This window comes from Caretta caretta, chromosome 6 (assembly GCF_965140235.1).
Source record: "Caretta caretta isolate rCarCar2 chromosome 6, rCarCar1.hap1, whole genome shotgun sequence".
NCBI classification, from domain to species: Eukaryota; Metazoa; Chordata; order Testudines; family Cheloniidae; genus Caretta; species Caretta caretta.
The window spans coordinates 58385774-58404326 of record NC_134211.1 but is presented as its reverse complement, the minus strand read 5'-3'; the positions used below and the strand labels follow the sequence as shown (position 1 = coordinate 58404326).

At 46.1% G+C, this 18553-nt stretch overlaps 1 protein-coding gene across 4 annotated transcripts in view; it reads left to right on the top strand.

The window, feature by feature from the left end:
- AMBRA1 (autophagy and beclin 1 regulator 1) overlaps positions 1-18553 on the top strand; it is a 203730-nt gene that overhangs the window by 17327 nt on the left and 167850 nt on the right. For all 4 annotated transcript variants that reach the window (XM_048852666.2, XM_048852664.2, XM_075129561.1 and 1 more), the window contains 6 exons: positions 5888-6142; positions 6424-6482; positions 7243-7426; positions 8211-8383; positions 9303-9369; positions 12582-14044. In XM_048852666.2, the coding sequence (XP_048708623.1) occupies positions 6008-6142; positions 6424-6482; positions 7243-7426; positions 8211-8383; positions 9303-9369; positions 12582-14044 (2081 nt within the window). In that variant the 5' untranslated portion in view covers positions 5888-6007. The remainder of the gene's footprint in view (positions 1-5887; positions 6143-6423; positions 6483-7242; positions 7427-8210; positions 8384-9302; positions 9370-12581; positions 14045-18553) is intronic.

The following is an 18553-nucleotide window of genomic DNA, read 5'->3' as shown; positions in this document are numbered from 1 at the left end:
GGAGCCATTCGTGTAACGAAACAAAGTCTACTTGTACAATAAAACGAGGATACTCCTTTTATAAAATAATAACCAGGAAAATATATGGAATTAAAAAGGCACCTGTGCAAGTAAACTTTTTAAGAGCAGAATAATGCAAAACTTACTTTAAAAACTGGATGAGCGAAAGTGTGCCTGTTCCTCCTTGACTTTGTTCATGCAGTATTTGTAATCTATCATCACAATCCTAGTAAGGCAGTCCAAATGTTCGTTGGTCAGTTTGTTCCTCTGTTTTCCTTTCTCCCCTCTGGCTGGGGGTGAGGCCTCTAGGGTGAAGCTGGGGATGAGGGGTTTGGGTGTGGGAGGGACCCAGGGTTGGGGTGAGGGCTGCAGGGTGGGGCTGGGGATGAGGGGTTCAGGATGCAGGAGGGGGGCTCAGGGCTGGGGCGGGGGGGTGAGGGCTCTGGCTGGGGGTGTGGGCTCTGGAGGGGTGGCAAGAATGAGGAGTTTGGGGTGCTGGCAGGCTCCCCTCCCCTCCCCCGTGTCCTCTCCCTGGGAAGAGCTCATGGGGAAGAGGCCCTTCTCTCCCCTCTGGCAGCAAGGAGCTCCAGGGCCAGGGGAGAGGCCCACAGCAGCCCTGCAAGCCCCAACTTGCTCCCCTCCCCAGTTCCTGCCTGCCCCCTATCTCTCTCCTCTCCAGGTCCTTGCTGCATGGCCCTTTAGAGCTGCTGCACGGCTATTTATTGCGTGTTGCATGGCTGCGCGGCTTAGAGTGAACTTAGCGAGCTGCACTTAGGGTCAATGGGAGCCGCCACTGGCTCATGGACCTTGCAGTGAAGAACACTGCTCAGTCTAGAGGCTCTTCTGCCTGGACTAGACAGGAGGTATTCGGTCTCCTGGGCCTGTGAGGAAAAGAGACTGTGCAGACACGGTTATGGACCAGCCGTAGAAACACGGACGTCTCTCAACAGGTTACACAGGGGATGCAGGCAAAGGGCTATGACAGGGATCAGCAGCAGTGCTGCAGGAAAGTGAAGGAACTGTGGCAGGCATATCACAAAGCCAGGGAGGCCAAAAATCGATCTAGTGCTGAGCCGCTGACCTGCCGGGCTACATGCCATACTTGGCAGGGATCTCACCAGCACCCTGCAGACTACCATGGATACCTTGGAGGACCCCAAAGCAGAGATCCCTGCTGTAAACAGCAGTGGGAAGAGACACAGCAGGTGGGCTTCATCCATGTCATGACCTGTTTGGGACTCTGCCACAGTCTAGCCAGGCGAGCACTGATGAGCCTGATGAAGGGGAAGGGAATTTGGGTAAGTGTGTGCATTTTTTTTTTCCTTACAATGTTTAAATTTAAAGATGGTGCCTGGCCCCTCCCCTAGTTAACAAGACACAGGTTTAGACTTTTCACTGTTTTACTCATACAAGAAGAGGTAGAGGAACAGCAAACAGAGGTAGAGTTGGTATCTGCTTTTCATTGCCCCTGCTGGGTTAGGTGTGTGGGAGCACACAAAGCACTTTGTTTATGCACATAGGGATGTCCCTCTTACCCTACCGAGAGATCTCAATGAACATTTCCTGGAGATACTTTGCAATCTGCTCCCAAAGGTTTCTAGGGATGGCAGCTTTATTTCTTCCTCCATGGTAGGACATTTTCCCATGCCACTTCCCAATGACTTTGGCTGGCACCACTGCTGAGTAAAGAGGCTAGCGGCATACAGGCCTGGGCAGCTGTGGGACACCAGTAGCAGCTATGTTCTCTGTGTCTTTGTAACCCTCAGGAGAGATCTGCTAAAAACCACCACTGCCTGTTGAAAATAATGCTAATATTCAGTGCTGTTCCCCTATACTCATATCCAGGGAATAGGGACCAAAATTTTATTGCTCTTCATGTTACAGAAAATCCTATCTCCCCATCCCCACCTTTGTCAGGCGATACTCACCCTGGCTGGGTCTGGAGAGCGGTGCTGTGCCAAGGCGCTCCAAAGCTAAAGTGTCAATAAACATTCTTATTAAAAGTGTTTCTGGAAATAGGGGAAGGGAGTTTTTAAATGGATCTTTGGCTTTCCACTGTGACTGTAAATCCAATAGTACATGTCTGTTTATATCAGCAGCTTCTGGCCTGGTGGTTTTGAGGGGTGCCCCCTCCACACCTGCATAAAGCCTGATCCTGATGAGGCGGAGAAGGAAGAGGACAAGGGAGGACATATTCTGAGAGATCCTGCAAGCCAGTGCTGCATTGAACCATGAACCAAGGGCTTGGAGGATGGCCAACAGCATGGCGAAAGAAAGAGGACAGGAGAAAGTTCCAGCAGGACAAGGAGAGGGAAGTGCACAAGGACATAAGAAGTCTTTTCCGGCAGCAAACCCAAATGGTGCAGAGCTTGATCCACCTACAGGTCCAAAAATCCCAGACTCCCTGCCATTTTCTGTCTTTGGAGAACTCCATGATTGCTGTTCCCTACACCCCCACGTACCACATGTGAACACAGGCCACATCCTCCTCCTACCACTCTACAACAAGGAAAATCATAGCTTCACATACACTGACTTGTGAGAACCATGGCTGTTATATATGCAGCCCCAATGGATTACATCTATGCACTGAAATGGACAGAAACGTTTGCTGCCTTCGCAATTTTAAAGTTCCACTCTGATAATTTGTTTTAAAAAGTGCGTTACATTGCCTGTGTATTTTTGCACATTGTGTTTTTCTTCGCTGTTTTTTTCACTCAGTTATATTTTTGGAGAATAAAATTATCATCATTAGTTCCCAACACATTGCAGAATGCATAGTGGTACTCAAAGCGCAAGGTGCTTGTAAGTGTACAGCACCACATAATTCATAGGTGCAGGAAAACACGATCATATTTTTAAATGTACAGCAAACACTACACCATTCTTAGGAGCACCCAAAGTTCTCAGCCCAGAGCCTACTCCAGCACAGGATGCTACTGTCAGCTGCATTGCTCCACATTGGGCTTTTGTAAAACCCTTGTGTCTGGCTGCGCAAAGTCAGCAGACAGCCACTCCACCAGCCCCTTCTATCCTGGTGGCAGCTTTCCCCCCTTTGCCTTACAGATACTATGCAGGACAAAGCAGGCACCTATAACCTTTGGGATATTTTGCTCACTGAGATCCATTCTAGTGAGTAAACACCTTTAGTGTCCCTTCAGTCTGCCAGAAGTACAGTCAACAATCCTTCTGCGCCTGCTGAACCAGTAGGTGAATCTTTCTTTGGTGCTATTTCAGTGATCAGTGTATGGTTTCACAGGCTAGTGGAACATGGGCTAGGGTGGGTCCCCCAGAATCACTACTGGCATTTCAACATCACCAGTGGTGGTCTGTCAGTTGGGAAAGAATGCCTGCTTCCAGCTTTCTGAACAGTCCTGTGTTCTTAAAGATGTGAGCGTCAGGCACCTTCTTTGACCAGCCCATGTTGAGATTGGTGAAGCATCCCCTGAGATCCACCAGTGCTTGCATAACCATGGAAAACTAGCCTTTTCTACTCATGTACTCTGTGGCAAAGTGGGCTGGCACCAAATGGGGATATGTGTGTCGTCTGTCATCCCAACGCCATTCAGGAACCACATTGCTGCAGATCCATCCACTAGATCCTGCACTTTACCAAGAATGATAGGCCTGCATAGTAGGAGATGATTGGCCCTAAACATTTGCATAATCCAAAATGATTTCTCACTGATCAGCAGTAATCTGGTGTTGCAAGGTTCCAGAGTGTGATTGCCACTCGCTTCTCCACTGTCAATGCAGCTCTTATTCTGGTGACCCTTCCCTGAAGGGATGGGGCAAGCTTGGTGCACAGATCCAGGAATATGGCCTTTCATATCAGAAAGTTCTGGGGCCACTGCTTGTCCCAAACCTGCAGTATGATGCAATCTCACCACTGGGTGCTCATCTCTTGGGCTCAGAACTGGCACTCCACTTTCTGCATCTGCTCTGTGAATGCCACCGACAACCTGGAGTTGTTTGTTTGCTGTCTTCAGCAAACTGAAATCATGTCCTGTGTTGTTATGCTCCTTCCTACATGTCTGAAAATATAGCATAATCATGCACCCTGTGTTTGCAGTGTTCATGAGACTAGTGCAGAGCTCTGCTGGTTCCATGCTTCTGCCAGAGATGGCAGACACTGAAAAGGGTCACAGGGGTTTGTGGGATTTTTTTTTAATAAAGTGTGAAAATGTTGGGATATGGATGACATTATGGTATGGAGAAAGTTGTATGGTAGGAACTTAACTCCCAACATACTGAAAATTTCCCAAAAGACATTGTGCTGGACAGTGGCCCATGGGACACTAGGATATCTACCGATGGCACATTGCACTTTGCATTGACACAAGCACTCCTGTTGAGTACGTGTAGCGCTGATGCAAGCAGCCAAGTATGTATGTGCTCCAGCAATATACAAACTTGAGTGGCTGTACTCTGACAACTTGTATCAACCGAAGTTTATAGTGTAGACATGGCCTTATGTAAATTACCTTGTTCTTACAAATAGCAGTTGGGGAATGGGAGGGGGAGACTGCAGAGAGGCTAAGTGACATACCCAGTGTCACAGATGGTGTTCCTGTTAGAGATGTTTTAGAACGTTGAACTGAAAATCATGTGATGATGAGGTGTGTGCTTATCTGGCTCGTCAAATGGCTTTTGGCACATATTGGTGGGGAAGGCTGTTTGGATTTGTGAGAAGTGCATTCATGCGATAGATTGAACTCAACCTAACTATTGAAAAGAAAAGGAGGACTTGTGGCACCTTAGAGACTAACAATTTTATTTGAGCATAAGCTTTCGTGAGCTATAGCTCACTTCATCGGATGCAACAAGCTGTAGCTCACGAAAGCTTATGCTCAAATAAATTGATTAGTCTCTAAGGTGCCACAAGTACTCCTTTTCTTTTTGCGGATACAGACTAACACGGCTGCTACTCTGAAACCTAACTATTGTGATTAACCAGGCAGTTCTCTCTGAACTACTGTTTTGGGTTCTCTCTAGAGCTGGAATAGAAGAACACAGTCAGTTTGCACTTGGGTCACCTAGAGAATACATTTTTGTAACCGGAATGGGTAGAAACTAATGTTTATTACAGAAGAGATTTGCAAAGCCTTCTTTAAATAGCTTGTGTCCTTTGCTTCTTTTTGATGCACAAAAAAGGCCCCAAAGGCTTTTTAAAGGTTTGGGGTTTTTTATCTGCTTCATTTTAAACAAAAATATATTGGGAACATCAATCCTTATCGTCCCTGTTTTTGTTGGAGTACCTGCAGGAGTACAAAAAGGAAGTTTGCGAGTTCTAATAAGTAACTAAAGTCACAAATATTTAACAGAGACTTCTTGTATTCAAAATGTTAACAGGTCAGAGTTGAATCTGTATGAGCAAAAAACAAGAGTTTTAAACAGTCTGACAAAAAATCCCTTTTCCTCTTAACACCTGAACTTCCACTCTCTTGCTGCATACAGTGTTGTCATTTATACTCATTTTCTAGCCATCAACTCATCCAGCATAGTCAGGACCTGAATATTTATTTGTTTAATTATTTTTGTATTTAATTTTTATTTTAAGACAGAACAAGCATTTTTTTGAGAACCTCTTTCAGGCCTTCATTCTATATCCCATTTGCAGGGAAGCAAAAATGGGAGTAAGTCCAATTTTCTTCCTTTGCAAGTCACCTTGTGGAAAAGATGAAAGTTTAGATTCTGGGGTATAACTCCAAGGAATGGGTTATTAAAATCTCTGGATGCAGAATCATGAAATACCCAGGGTCTTGACAATGGAAGAAAGGAAATGGGGGTAGTGGTTGAGGGTAGTGGAACTGGTGGATGAGGTCTTGAAGCCTTCCTCTTTCCACCCAAGCCAAAGCTGCCTTTGATATAGTTCTCCTCTTTCTAGAGTTCCATGAGTCAACCTCTTCAGACGTGGATGGCCTGTCTGTAGCTTCTTGGCTGTTGTGATCTGGAACCCGCTGGTGTCTCATCCCGGTCCCTAGTGTAACAGTGGCTACTGAGAGCCATGAAGGTTGTACCAGAGAAGAATGCTGTGCGGATCCTGTGGGGCAGAGAACGTGGCACCCAAGCCTTGGGTGCTCAGCGGCTTTTGCAGGAGCTGGTGGAGGATAAAACCCGATGGATGAAATGGGAGGGCAAGGTAAGGTCATGGGGCAGAAGGACACACCTGGCGGGTGGGTTTGTCCCAGTAGGTTTGGAGGTGGGGATTTGAGATTAATATTTGTGTTTTTGTGGTATGTTCCACTTTGTGTCAGATATGGCCCCTGGATGTGCTGTATCTGACCCATCCAAGTTCCTGGGTGGCATGTAGGGGAGTGAATTCTTTATTCCTTTGGGGTCTCCTGTGTTGTCTGTGTTTGGATAAGAGTTGAGACTGTGATCATATGGCACTCATGTTTCCTGCTCCATTGGCTTTTTCAGAAAGTTGAGCTACCAGACAGCCCACGTTCCACGTTCTTGCTGGCGTTCAGCCCAGATAGGTAACTGACTTCTATTTTGTTACTTGTTTAAACATCTTGTTATGCCAGCAAAGGTGGTGTAGGCTCGTGCCTCTTGAGAGACCAGGAGCTGGCAGCAGATGTGACACTGCAGGTTTCTGTGCTGCAGAGATGAAGAACATAAGTCATCTATCCAGCTGTGCAGCCCAAGATACACAGTTAGCACTTAATTTCTGAGTGCGCCTCAGAGTTGCACAGTGTTCAGGGAAGAGGCTCTACCAAGCTGTCCTGGGAGTTAGGTGGAGGGCCTGGGGAGCAAACTGTGTCACGAAAAACTATTTATATGAAGTACCAGTGCCCTGAGCCAAATCTCAGAGTGCCTGCCTGAAGGAATTGATAGTCTAAAAGCCGGACAGAATGATTCAGGATTAATGTCTTGGAAGTAGGGACGATGGGGGGAGGTGAGGGCACAGCAGTGAGAGGGATGAATTGGAAAACGAGGGAAGAAAGCTCAGTGTCATTTGACCTGGACCAGCTGGTGAGAGGGAGGAAGGATTTGGTTGTGTGCCATGTCTCTGAGCTTTAGCCCTTATATATTTGTAGGGTTCTCTCAGTGACAGAATTGAGGGGGCTAGATTTCTAAAATGTGGATGTATCTGAGTCTGGGCTGCATCTGCATATTCTTAATACAAATAATAAATAATAATAATACTCTGATGGAGCTGGTTGAGTTAACGAATCATGTTGTTTGTCTCTCTTCTCCACCCTCCCCAGCATTAATTCTATCCTTTCCTTTTCCCAGGACCCTTATGGCTTCCACCCACGTGAATCACAATATCTACATCACAGAGGTGAAAACGGGCAAGTGCGTCCATTCTTTGGTTGGACATCGGCGCACACCGTGGTGTGTGACCTTTCACCCTACTATCCCGGGACTCATTGCTTCAGGGTGCCTAGATGGGGAGGTTAGAATCTGGGATTTACATGTAAGTCTCTCCTGAAACACATAAGTGTTTAGTATTTGTAGTGCAGCAGTTTTGTCTGCGCTTGAGGCACCCAATCTTTGCCCAGCTGAGAACTGCTCTGGCGCAGCTTTCTGAGAACTGTACCAAATGTGTTACAACGGAACAGATTGCAGTCACCCTCCTGTCTCATACGGAGATGAAACTCCTGGAGACCATAAAGTTCCAACAAACTTTTTAGTTGATTTAAACACCCAGGCCACATGGCATGCTGGCAATTGTCTCCTCTCCAGGCCACACATCTGTATTGATGAGTGGTGTGGGCCATATTTCAGAGCTCCACAGGGCTCTGATTGGGGCTCACCCCCTCTTAGTTCGTATAAAAAAAATTGCTTTTCTGTTGCTGGTCTCATGGGGAATAACGTGCACTCTGCCCTGGGAAAAGTGCTATGCTGTTGTTTTTGTTTTCTCTACTGGTGACTTGCCCAGTGGTTGATGCACAGACAAATGATCTGTTCTGTCTAGCAGAGTGCTCTGGAGTGTGGTGTTCTACAGGTGACCTGAGGCACAATTACCTACTGCGTGTCTGTGGTCACTGTTGCCAGGCGTTCTGTGTGCTGGCTGTAGAGTCAGACGACAGTGTAAAGTGAGAGTCGATGATGACTTTTGTTGCAGCAGAAGTACAGCAGTTCCATGCTATGTGTGGAGTTTTGGGGCTGGTTTGGGTCTGTGGCATTGACAGAGAAAACTTGTTGCCTAAAATTGTTGTGTGTTAATTAGCTGATGATTTCCCCCTTTCCCACTCCAGGGTGGAAGCGAGAGCTGGTTCACAGACAGCAACAATGCCATTGCATCCCTGGCTTTTCATCCTACAGCTCAGCTCCTGCTGATTGCAACAGCCAATGAGATCCATTTCTGGGACTGGAGTCGTCGAGAACCCTTTGCAGTGGTGAAGACAGCCAGTGAGATGGAGCGAGTCCGGTGAGTGCTCATTCCCAGGAGAGTAGAACAGTTGTACTTCCAGCATGAGAAATGGCATAGTGTGGGGGAATATGTAGCCATTTTTCTGGGGCAGAGGACACTCAGAAGGTAACTGCCCCTCCACCCTGACCTTGGTTTCAGCTACTTGGAGCATTGTTCTCAGTGCTCCTGCTCAGTTGGTGGATCAGTGGCTGTGAACAATAAAACTAAAGGAACAAGATTAGATCGGAAATACGAACAAATATAAGTTAGGCGGCTGTTTGCTATGGGATCCTTCCCAGCTTTGCCATAGGGTTGGCATTTGTAAGACTGATCTTCAGATTTCACCAGCAACACAGGGTTAAGTATGATTGTTCCTCGGATGGGAGAGACGGATACTATGGGAAGAGAGCTTCCTACCCTTGGAGTCCGTACTGAACCAATACTCCAACATGATGCTAAATGGTGCTATGCTGCTGGAGGTTCATTCTTTGAATGACTAAAAAACATGGTCCTGACAAAAATCTGTGGTCATTAAAGATCCCCAGGAACTTCCACAAGAGATGTTAACACCTCTCTTTCCTGGCCAAATTCTAGGGTACTTATTTATGTTGCCATAAATTTCCCTAGCAGTTTCAGCTGGATATGGGAACTGCCTCTCCTAAACTGTTGCGTAGGATTGCTGCATGCTGTTTGAACAGCTGCAGTCTTCACCTTGGAGAGAGCTATCTTTAAGGGGTGGGTGAATACTTCTTAATACATGACATTTTTGAAGGACTTTGGAATACTTCAGAATGAGAGGTGCTGCTATAGAAATGTAAAACTTCCTCCTCGAATAAACCTGTGTGTGTGAAATCTGTTATCCCTGGAACATCTGGTTTTCTCTGTCAGTGTGAAATGCCAACTGACAACTAAGCCTCTGACTCTGTTCTTGTTTCAGGCTGGTACGCTTCGATCCCTTGGGACACTACTTGCTCACAGCGATTGTCAACCCTTCTAACCACCAGGTGAGAATAATATCAATCAAGGAGCTCTGTGCTAACCAGAGCTTGTTGCTAGGCAGCCTGATGCTTTGCTTAAAATTGGATGCCTTCCTGGGTTCAAAGTTCTGTGTCTCATCTAAATTGGTCATGTGCACACTGTTGTGTTATGCTCAGAACATGCACATGAGACTTTACTTTTAGTCTCCCAGCCCCTGGTTGTTATAGACAGTGACTTCCATTCTGGTCCTGCCGCGGGATGCGGGGCACCAGAGCCATCCCTGCTACGTTTGCAAAGGCCTTCTTGGCACTTTTCATGACATCAGACTGAAGAATTTTGCTGCAACTTCACTGCCCTTGATTAGGCTGTAGAACTGTTAGCCTGAGCCCCACAGGGGTTGAATCTGCCAGGTGTTGGCTGACGTATTGTGGAACTGCAAGGTATGGGGTTTGTCAGGGTCCATACAAGGCTTCCTTATGGATTAGGGGCTAGATAGCTTCATGCAACCCAAGGATAGTGTCTCTGCTTTCCTTTTGGAAGAAGTTTGTGTCCTTATCTGTCTGTGGACTGTAGCTGGCTTCCCTTTGTTTAGTTACGTTTATAAAATCATAGACATGTAGACCTGGAAGGGACTTCAAGAAGTCATTAAGTTCAGCCCCCTACACTGTGGCAGGACCAAGTAAACTTAGACCATCCCTGACAAGTGTTTGTCCAAACTGTTCTTAAAAACCTCCAATGATGGGATTCCACAATCTCCCTTGGAAGCTTATTCCAGAATGTAACTACCTTTCTAGTTAAGTTTTCCCCAATATCTAACCTAAATCTTCATTGCTGCAGATTAAGCTCATTACTACTTGTCCAATCTTCAGTGGACATGGAGAAAGTTGATCACCATCCTTGTTATAACAGCCCTTAACATATTTTGAAGACTGGAATCAGGCCTCCCCTCAGTCTTCTTTCCTCAAGACTAAATGTGCCTAATTTTTAACCTTTCCTCATAGGTTAAGATTCTAAACCTTTTATCATTTTTGTTGCTGTCCTTTGGGTTCCCTCCAGTTGGTCCATATCTTTTCTAAAGTGTGGCACCCAGAAGTGTACACAATACTGCAGCTGAGGCCTAACCAGTGCCAACTGGAGTGGGACAATTACCTGCCACTTCTTACATACAACATTCCTGTTAATACACCCCAGAATTATATAGCTCTTTCTCCCCCCCCAAAAAATGCATCACATTGTTGACTCTCGTTCAATTTGTGGTCCACTATAATCCCCAAATCTTTTTCAGCACTACTATCAGCTACCCAGTTATTCCCCATTTTGTAGATTTGCATTTTTTTCCCTCTCTAAATGCACTATTTGCACTTGTCTTTATTGAATTTCATCTTCTTGATTTCAGACCAATTCTCCAATTTGTAAAGGTTATTTTGAATGTTAGTTCTCTCCTCGCAATCAACCCCAACTTGGTGTCCTCTCCAAATTTTATAAGCATACTCTCCATTCTGTTATCCATGTCATTGATGAAAATATTGAATAGTACCGGCCTTGGAACTAGCCACTGGGGGGCCCCACTAGATGTGCCCTCCCAGTGTGATAGCAAACTATTGATGACTACTCTTTGAGTACAGTCTTTCAATCAGTTGTGCACCCACGTCATAATAATTTAATCTATACCATGTTCCCTAGTTTTCTGATAAGAATGTCATGTGAGACTGTGCCAAAAGCATTATTAAAATCAAGATATATCATATCTACTGCTTCTTCCTGTCCACTATGGAAAGAAACCATGTCAAAGAAGGAAATTTTGGTTTGGCATGATTTGTTTCTTGAGAAATCCATGCTGGCTCTTCCTTATAATAACACCATTAACTTTTTTAGTGCAGATTGAAGCAGAGTAAGTATTAAACACCTCTGCCTTCTTGATGTTATCAGTTATTAGCTCTTCTGCACTAAATACTGGACCTAGGCTTTCCTTCATCTTTCTCTTGGGCCTAATTTATTTAAAGAGCTTCATATGCTTTTTATGTCCCTTGCTAGCTGTAACTCATTTTGTGCCTTAGCCTTTCTAATTTTTGTCCTTCTATGCTTGTTGTATTGTCTTTTCTCCTTCTTAGCAATTCAGCCATGTTTCTATTTTTTGTAAGTTTCCTTTTGGGTTTTCAGGTTATTAAAGAGCTGCTGATAGCACCATGTTGGCCTGTTTCTGTTCTTCCTAATTTTTTCACGTCAGGATAGTTTGCAGTTGTGCCTTTAATATTGTCTCCTTGAGAAACTGCCAACTCTCCTTACGTTACCTTCCCAGCTCCAAGATTTTTAAATTCTGCTTTTTTTTTTTTTAGTTCATTGTCCTTATTCTTCTGCTGTCACTTCTTCTTTTCTTTAGAATCATGAAATCTTTGATCCCAAGTTGCCTTCCACCTTCAGATTCACAACCAGTTACTCCCTGCTGCTCAGAATCTAGTCTAAATTGACTGTTCTGGTTATTTCCTCCACTTTCTGAAACAAGAAGTTGTCCCTGGTACATTCCAAGAACTTACTGGAAATATCCATATTAGTTTTCAAACAGCTCACTGTGAGGTTAAAGTCCCCCATTCCTACCAGGTCTTGTATTTTGGATATTTGTGGTGTTCTAGAAATACCTTATCCACCTCCTCCTCTTGATTTGGTGGTCTACAGTAGACCCTTACCATGATGTTACCCTTTATTTCTCTTCCCTCCCTTCCCCCCCCACTCCCCACCTTTTACCTTCACTCAGACTTTCAACTGATCTGCCTCTCACCTCCTTCTGGACCTCAGAACAAGTGTATATATTCATGATGTATACTGCAACACTTCCTCCTTTTTCCCCTGCCTGTTCTTCTTGAACAGGTTATACCCCCTGTTCAATATTCTAGTCATGAAATTTACCCCATTAAGTGTCCCCAGTGTACCCAATTAAATCCTAATTTATCTTATTTACTAATACTTCCAGTTCTTCCTGTTTATTCCCCACACTGCTTGCATTTGTGTATAGACATCTAAGATGTTGAGTAGATTTCCCCCCACTGATTTCCCTCTTGTTGCTTTTATGATCCTATTGTAATTTTCCATGTCCGTCGTCCGTCCGTCCCCCCCCCCCCCCCCCCCCCCCAACATCTAGTCCTTTTTTATGCCTATCTACAGGCTTTTATCACCTGCCCCCTTTAACACTACTGTGGGGTTCTGCTGTGAGGTGACTGAGCTCTGGTGATTTCCCTTGCAGAGTGACGAGGAGGTGGAGATCCCTGTGGATAGCACAGATATGCCACATTATCGCCAGCGCTCTATTCTCCAGTCTCAGCCTGTGAGGCGTACGCCCCTCCTCCACAACTTCCTGCACATGCTGTCCTCACGCTCCTCTAGCATCCAGGTGGGAGAGCAAAACACTGGGCAAGATTCTGCCACCCCATCCCCACCACCTCCGCCACCCCCACCACCTCCACCACTGCCTCCAGCCAGCGAGAACACCAGAGCACCAGCCTACACCAGGCTCCGTGAGCGTGTCAATTACCCCACAACAGAGTGCTGTCAGCACCTGGGGATGTTGTGCCTTTGCAGTCGATGCTCTAGTGCAAGACTTCCTTCTTCTCTCTTCCCGCACCAGGAAAATGCCCCCTCCACTTCCTCTGGGGCCACTGGCACTTCCTTTTCCTCTGTGCAGACAGAGCCATACCAACCCCCAGAGCAGGTGTCCACAACGCAGCAGGAGCAGGGTCTGCTTAACAGGCCTTCTGCTTTCAGCACTGTTCAGAGCAGCACTGCTGGTAACACCCTACGCAACCTTAGCCTGGGCCCCACTCGCAGATCCCTAAGTGGACCCTTGTCAGGCCATCCCTCCAGGTACCAGTCTGCGAGAGAGATGGCATCTGGCTTAGGAGGGTCCGACTGGACTAGAACAGTGCTGAACATGGGCTCTCGCTCGGAGTTGGAAGCCATGCCTCCACCTAGAACCAGTGCCTCTTCAGTGAGTTTGCTGTCAGTGCTCAGACAGCAGGAGGGAGGTTCCCAGTCCTCGGTGTATACATCTGCTACAGAAGGGAGGGGCTTCCTGGCACCAGGGGCTGAAGCAGACAGCAGTGGTAGTGCTGGCCCAAGCAATCCAGCCAGCATCCGCAATGAGCTCCAGTGTGACTTGAGACGGTTCTTCTTGGAGTACGACAGACTTCAAGAGCTAGATCAAGGGATTGGTGGGGAGCCCAGCCAGTCGCAACAGGCTCAAGAAATGCTCAACAACAACATTGAGCCTGATAGGCCAGGTCCCTCCCACCAGCAGACTCCACATAGCAGTGAAAACAATTCCAATTTGTCTCGGGGCCACCTGAACCGCTGTCGCGCCTGTCACAATCTGCTGACCTTTAACAATGACACACTACGCTGGGAAAGAAGCACACCCAGCTATCCATCAGGGCAGGTCCAAAGCACATTTGATGGCGTGCCACCAAGCAGCAGCCAGGCACAGCCTGCAGAGAGAACCGAGGGCAGAGCTCCTACCTCTAGCAGGCTGCAGCTGGGAAGCTCTTCCAACCCGCAGGAGGAAAGGACTGTGGGAGTGGTCTTTAACCAGGAGACAGGGCACTGGGAGAGAGTTTACAGCCAGTCAGCTTCGAGCAGACCTGGGAATGTATCACAGGAGGCCTTAAGCCAGGAAATGCCTGAGGAAAGTTCTGAGGAGGATTCGCTTAGGAGGTAAGATGCATTTTTTCCATTGCCTTCCTCTTCAGTCTGTTGTTAAACCCTTCCCATCTAGTCTGAGCTGCCTGGTGCTTCCAGAGTAGACCTTTTCATGATTTGGTCATTTCTTTGGCCATCTGTGATTTCAAAGATGAACTATCCCCCTTCCCCACAATCTTCAGTAGGCATTACTGCTGTATCAGAGGTAACTTCTGAAGGTGTGTCTGTGGGGAGGGATTAGGGAAGAGATCCTTCCCATTAAAGGGAAGGGTGGACTGTCCAGAGGGTGGAGCAGGGAGAGAGGATGTTGAATAGTAATTCTATTGGGCAAACTGTGCTCTCGGGAGTGGTCTGACTGAGACACTGCTTGGAATGTCTGGGCATGGAATGTACTGCAATGTCCACTTTACAGCATGCAACCGATCTACTATGGTGACTGCAGCATGGGCTGTGCCCACCCTGGGGATTGGCACATAGCAATCATGAACAACAGCAGTGATAGTTTATTTCCTCGGAATAGTGTGACCTATGAAGAGTGGGCCCAGAGACCGCAACCACAGGGGCGGGAAGGTGAAGGCTTTATCTTGGAGCTACATTAGGGTGGGCCTTGCAGCAGCATATCTTATTTTAATGGGGGAGGATTGCACTTCCAGGCTCGTTTTGAATACATGACCTTTATTAAACCGATGCAGTTCATATTTGTACCATGAGAAACACTGCTTCTTGTGGCATTGAGCAAGTAGGTAACTGAAAACCATTTTCAGAGCCTGCACCTTTACAGAGAGCCCATTATGCTGAATCTGGCATTCAGAGCTCAGCCTGAGAGTATATCTGTGCTCTGCACAGGAGGGTCATATTAATCACCCCCAAATGTAGTATTTGCTGTACTAGAAAGTGAGTGTCTTACAGACTTCAGATGTGGCAAGTGGAGCAGAGCAGCTCAGCTGAATCTGCACTTCAGACACTGTCTGTGCTGGCTCCGATTGTTGGTCCAGCCACTCTGATATATTACACAGGAGTTGCCATGTTGGGTCAGACCGATGGTCCATCTAGTTTGGCATCCTGTCTGTCAATGGCTTGTACCAGCCACTTCAGAGGAAGCTTGTCTAATCCTTTCTCCAACAATGGCTATTGCCTGATGCTTTTAGAGAAAGGTGAAATCTCCTACTTTGATGCATGTAACCAGCTGAGCAGTATTGTTCATAGGGATGTTTGATGGAAGGAAATCCTCTTCTTTTCCTTCTCTCCGCAGGTAATCAGCTTATTCTCAGAAACAGGAGCTGTGATTATCTCAATTGTTGTTTATTTGTATAGCAGGTGGTAGTGGTGATGAAATTAGTCTGCTCTTTCTAATCTCTGCCCCAGTTTTTGACTGTCTATATGAGTGACTCCCACAAGTTGACTGCATGATGATGGTTACTTCCTTTCTTGGTCTAAATTTACTGGTCCTTGATTTTAAGTAAATGCCCTCTGGTCTCATAGGACAGAAGGGAAAAAAGACCGGATTGACTAGTTTTTGTTACAACATTATAACTTTGAAACCGACACTCAAGTGTGTTTTACTCATCTCCTTTCTTGGCCAAATAATTCCCCTCTCATAATATCTCCACTGTACAGCTAACTATCTTAACAGGTTTCAGAGTAGCAGCCGTGTTGGTCTGTATTTGCAAATAGAAAAGGAGTACTTGTGGCACCTTAGAGACTAACAGATGTATTTGAGTATAAGCTTTTGTGAGCTACATCCAGTGAAGTGAGCTGTAGCTCACGAAAGCTTATGCTCAAATACATCTGTTAGTCTCTAAGGTGCCACAAGTCCTCCTTTTCTTCTAACTATCTTAGTATCTGTTCTCTGGGCCAATTCAGTGGTGTGTCAGTAGAAGTAATGAGGTGAAATTTAAAAAAAAAAAAAAGGCTCTCAGAACACTCTGGCAATGAGATGTAATAAGCTGTTCTATAGTCTTCCAAGGGGAGGGATTTTGAGCCTCCTAATGTGTCACTTAAAACTGCACTGGAGCACACACCATAGAGAGCAATCCTGCTCTGGTTCCCGGGGGGATTAGTTGTGACCTCTTAAATCTTTTTCATCTCTGATTCCTGTGCTTCAATTTGGGCCGTTTGAGCTGTCACAGATGGTTGTTACTGCTGCACTGTGGCTGTAGCAGCTGTGCACAGTCAGTCACCCAGTCAATCATTCACCTGTGCAAACAGATGCTTCTTGCCAAGGTAAATGAATTTGGAATAAGCAGTCTAATGCTTGGGCTTGCTTTGGAATTCATTCCATGGGATTCCTATGGCAAGGAGCCCTGGCTCAGCTCCTGTTAGAAGACACTGCTAAGACGCCAAACTAGGTACCGTGCTTTCTTGTATGTCCCTGTCTCCTGCATCTGCCATGAGACTCTTTCTCCTTCAGGGCTGTTCTTGTGGGTTCATTCACACTTAACAGGAAGTGAATGTGAACCATAAAACAGTGGGGCCAGAGTGCTGGATTGGCTGAACAGTGGGTATAAATCAGCATTAAATGCTTTATGTAGTTAGGCTGGAACAAGCCCATTTGGCTGTTAAATCAAGGAAGTTGCATAAAATCTTGTTACCAAAAAAAAGGGTAACCCCAGAGTGGGGTGGGCATCCTACAAATACCCCCCTCCTCTTCCCCCTCCCCCCCATTCACCATCCCCAAATTTACAAATATATTCCTATTCAGAACAGTGGCAAGCCAGCTAATGCTCACCCACTAATTTGCCCTTTCCAGTCATAGGATGGACCCCCCACCCAACCTCCCTGCATCCAGGTCTGGTGAGCACCAGAGCCCAAGAACAGGGAGCACTAATGCAGGTTCTTCATAACTGAATTCTAGGCCCCCTTTCATTAGTTGGTTCAATTCCAAAGGGGTGCAGGACACCTCAAAGACCATAACAGATTCCTGCACAGAGGCTCGCGTAATCTAAACTATGTAATATAGTGAGCAGTGGGGGTGGGAATTGAAACGGAGCTGGGAGGATGAGGACTGCAACAGCAAGAGAACAGCTATACATAGCAATCAGCTTGTTCTCACAAAATAAATGTACTTGGGTTTGTGGCTAGAGACCACAAAGTATCAAGGTGCAGATTAGGGCTAGAAGAAATCCCTGTGCTAGCTAGTTAGTTGGTTTCTCATAATTTTGTTCACTTTCCTGTTTCCCCAGCAGCGGTCACTGTTGGGCAGTCGAGTCCTACATGCAGTTTGTGTGGAAACCTAGGGTAAAGCAGGGCCAGAAGGTGGAGTGTGTTTCATTCACCATCTGTGGGTGGGATCGATTTCCTTGGCCTAGCTTGTCTGGCACAGAAGTAACTCGCTAGGGAAGTCGTGGCTGCAGAGGGTCAAAGAAGTTAATGAGTAATTAATGAAGATTGGCCCTTTCTGGGTTCTGTTGCTGCCCTTAGGCCAGGTCGGGAGTGAAACATTCTGCTTTTTCTGATGGTGCTGGGCTAATTAATTTGGGCTAATAATGAGGACATTAATAAGCATCTAATGAGGTTTTCCCTGACTGACAGCTCTGGCATCACTTGTTAACAGGGACATGTTGCTGAGAACTCCATTTAGCACAGTGTATTGGCTCTCTCACTTGGCTTGGTATGACAACAGGACAGGATGGGACAGGACAGGCAGCCTGACTGTTGCATGCAGCTTTCACTTTCCAAGTGAGTTGATGGGGGCCTTCTGTCAGGGCTCAGATCTGCACTTTTAGCTGCTGTGTGATAAGCTCAATGGTATGATAAGAATTTGGGAGGGCAAAAAAAATTCTGGAGGGGGGGATTAGAGAGAGAGTGTCATTGACTGCCCTAAACGGTAGTGGGTGAAATCTGGGCTTCAGTTTCTCAAGTATTCTCCGGGTCAGTGCATTTGATAGATACTATATTTGTCTTGTATACTTCCACCAGGTATTTTCTCTACCTGTCTTGGATATCAAGGTGGTGGGAGTCTTAGAAGTATCTGAGTGCTGTCATGTGAACTTCGTTACTGTATCAAGTGATAAAGGAGGTTGTTAGCAAAAGCTGAATGAAGGGGAAAATAATTGAGCCACAGTTGAGTTTGTTCTCTTTTAACTTCCTGATAACCCTCAAGATTGGCCTCTTTGTTCTAGAATTTTAGTGATTGAAAAGTCAGATTAAATTCTGTTCAAGCCATCCCTATCAGACAGACCAATGGAGGATTGTTACTTAGAAACTGCAATAGTGGATGAGGGAGATGGTCCATCTAGCCCAATAGCCTGTCCCTGAGAGTTGGCAGTACCAAATTTTTCAGAGAACGGTGCATGAAATCCTTGGAGTGGACTGTTATGGAAGTTTCTTCCTAACCCTCATCAGTAGGGCCCTACCAAATTCAAGGCCATGAAAAATGTGTCATGGACTGTGAAATCTGGTCTTTTGTGTGCTTTTACAGATTTTACAGGGGAGACCAGCGTTTCTCAAATGGGGGTCCTGACCCAAAAGGGAATTGCAGCGAGGGTCACAAGGTTATTTTAGGGGGGTTGTGATATTGCCACC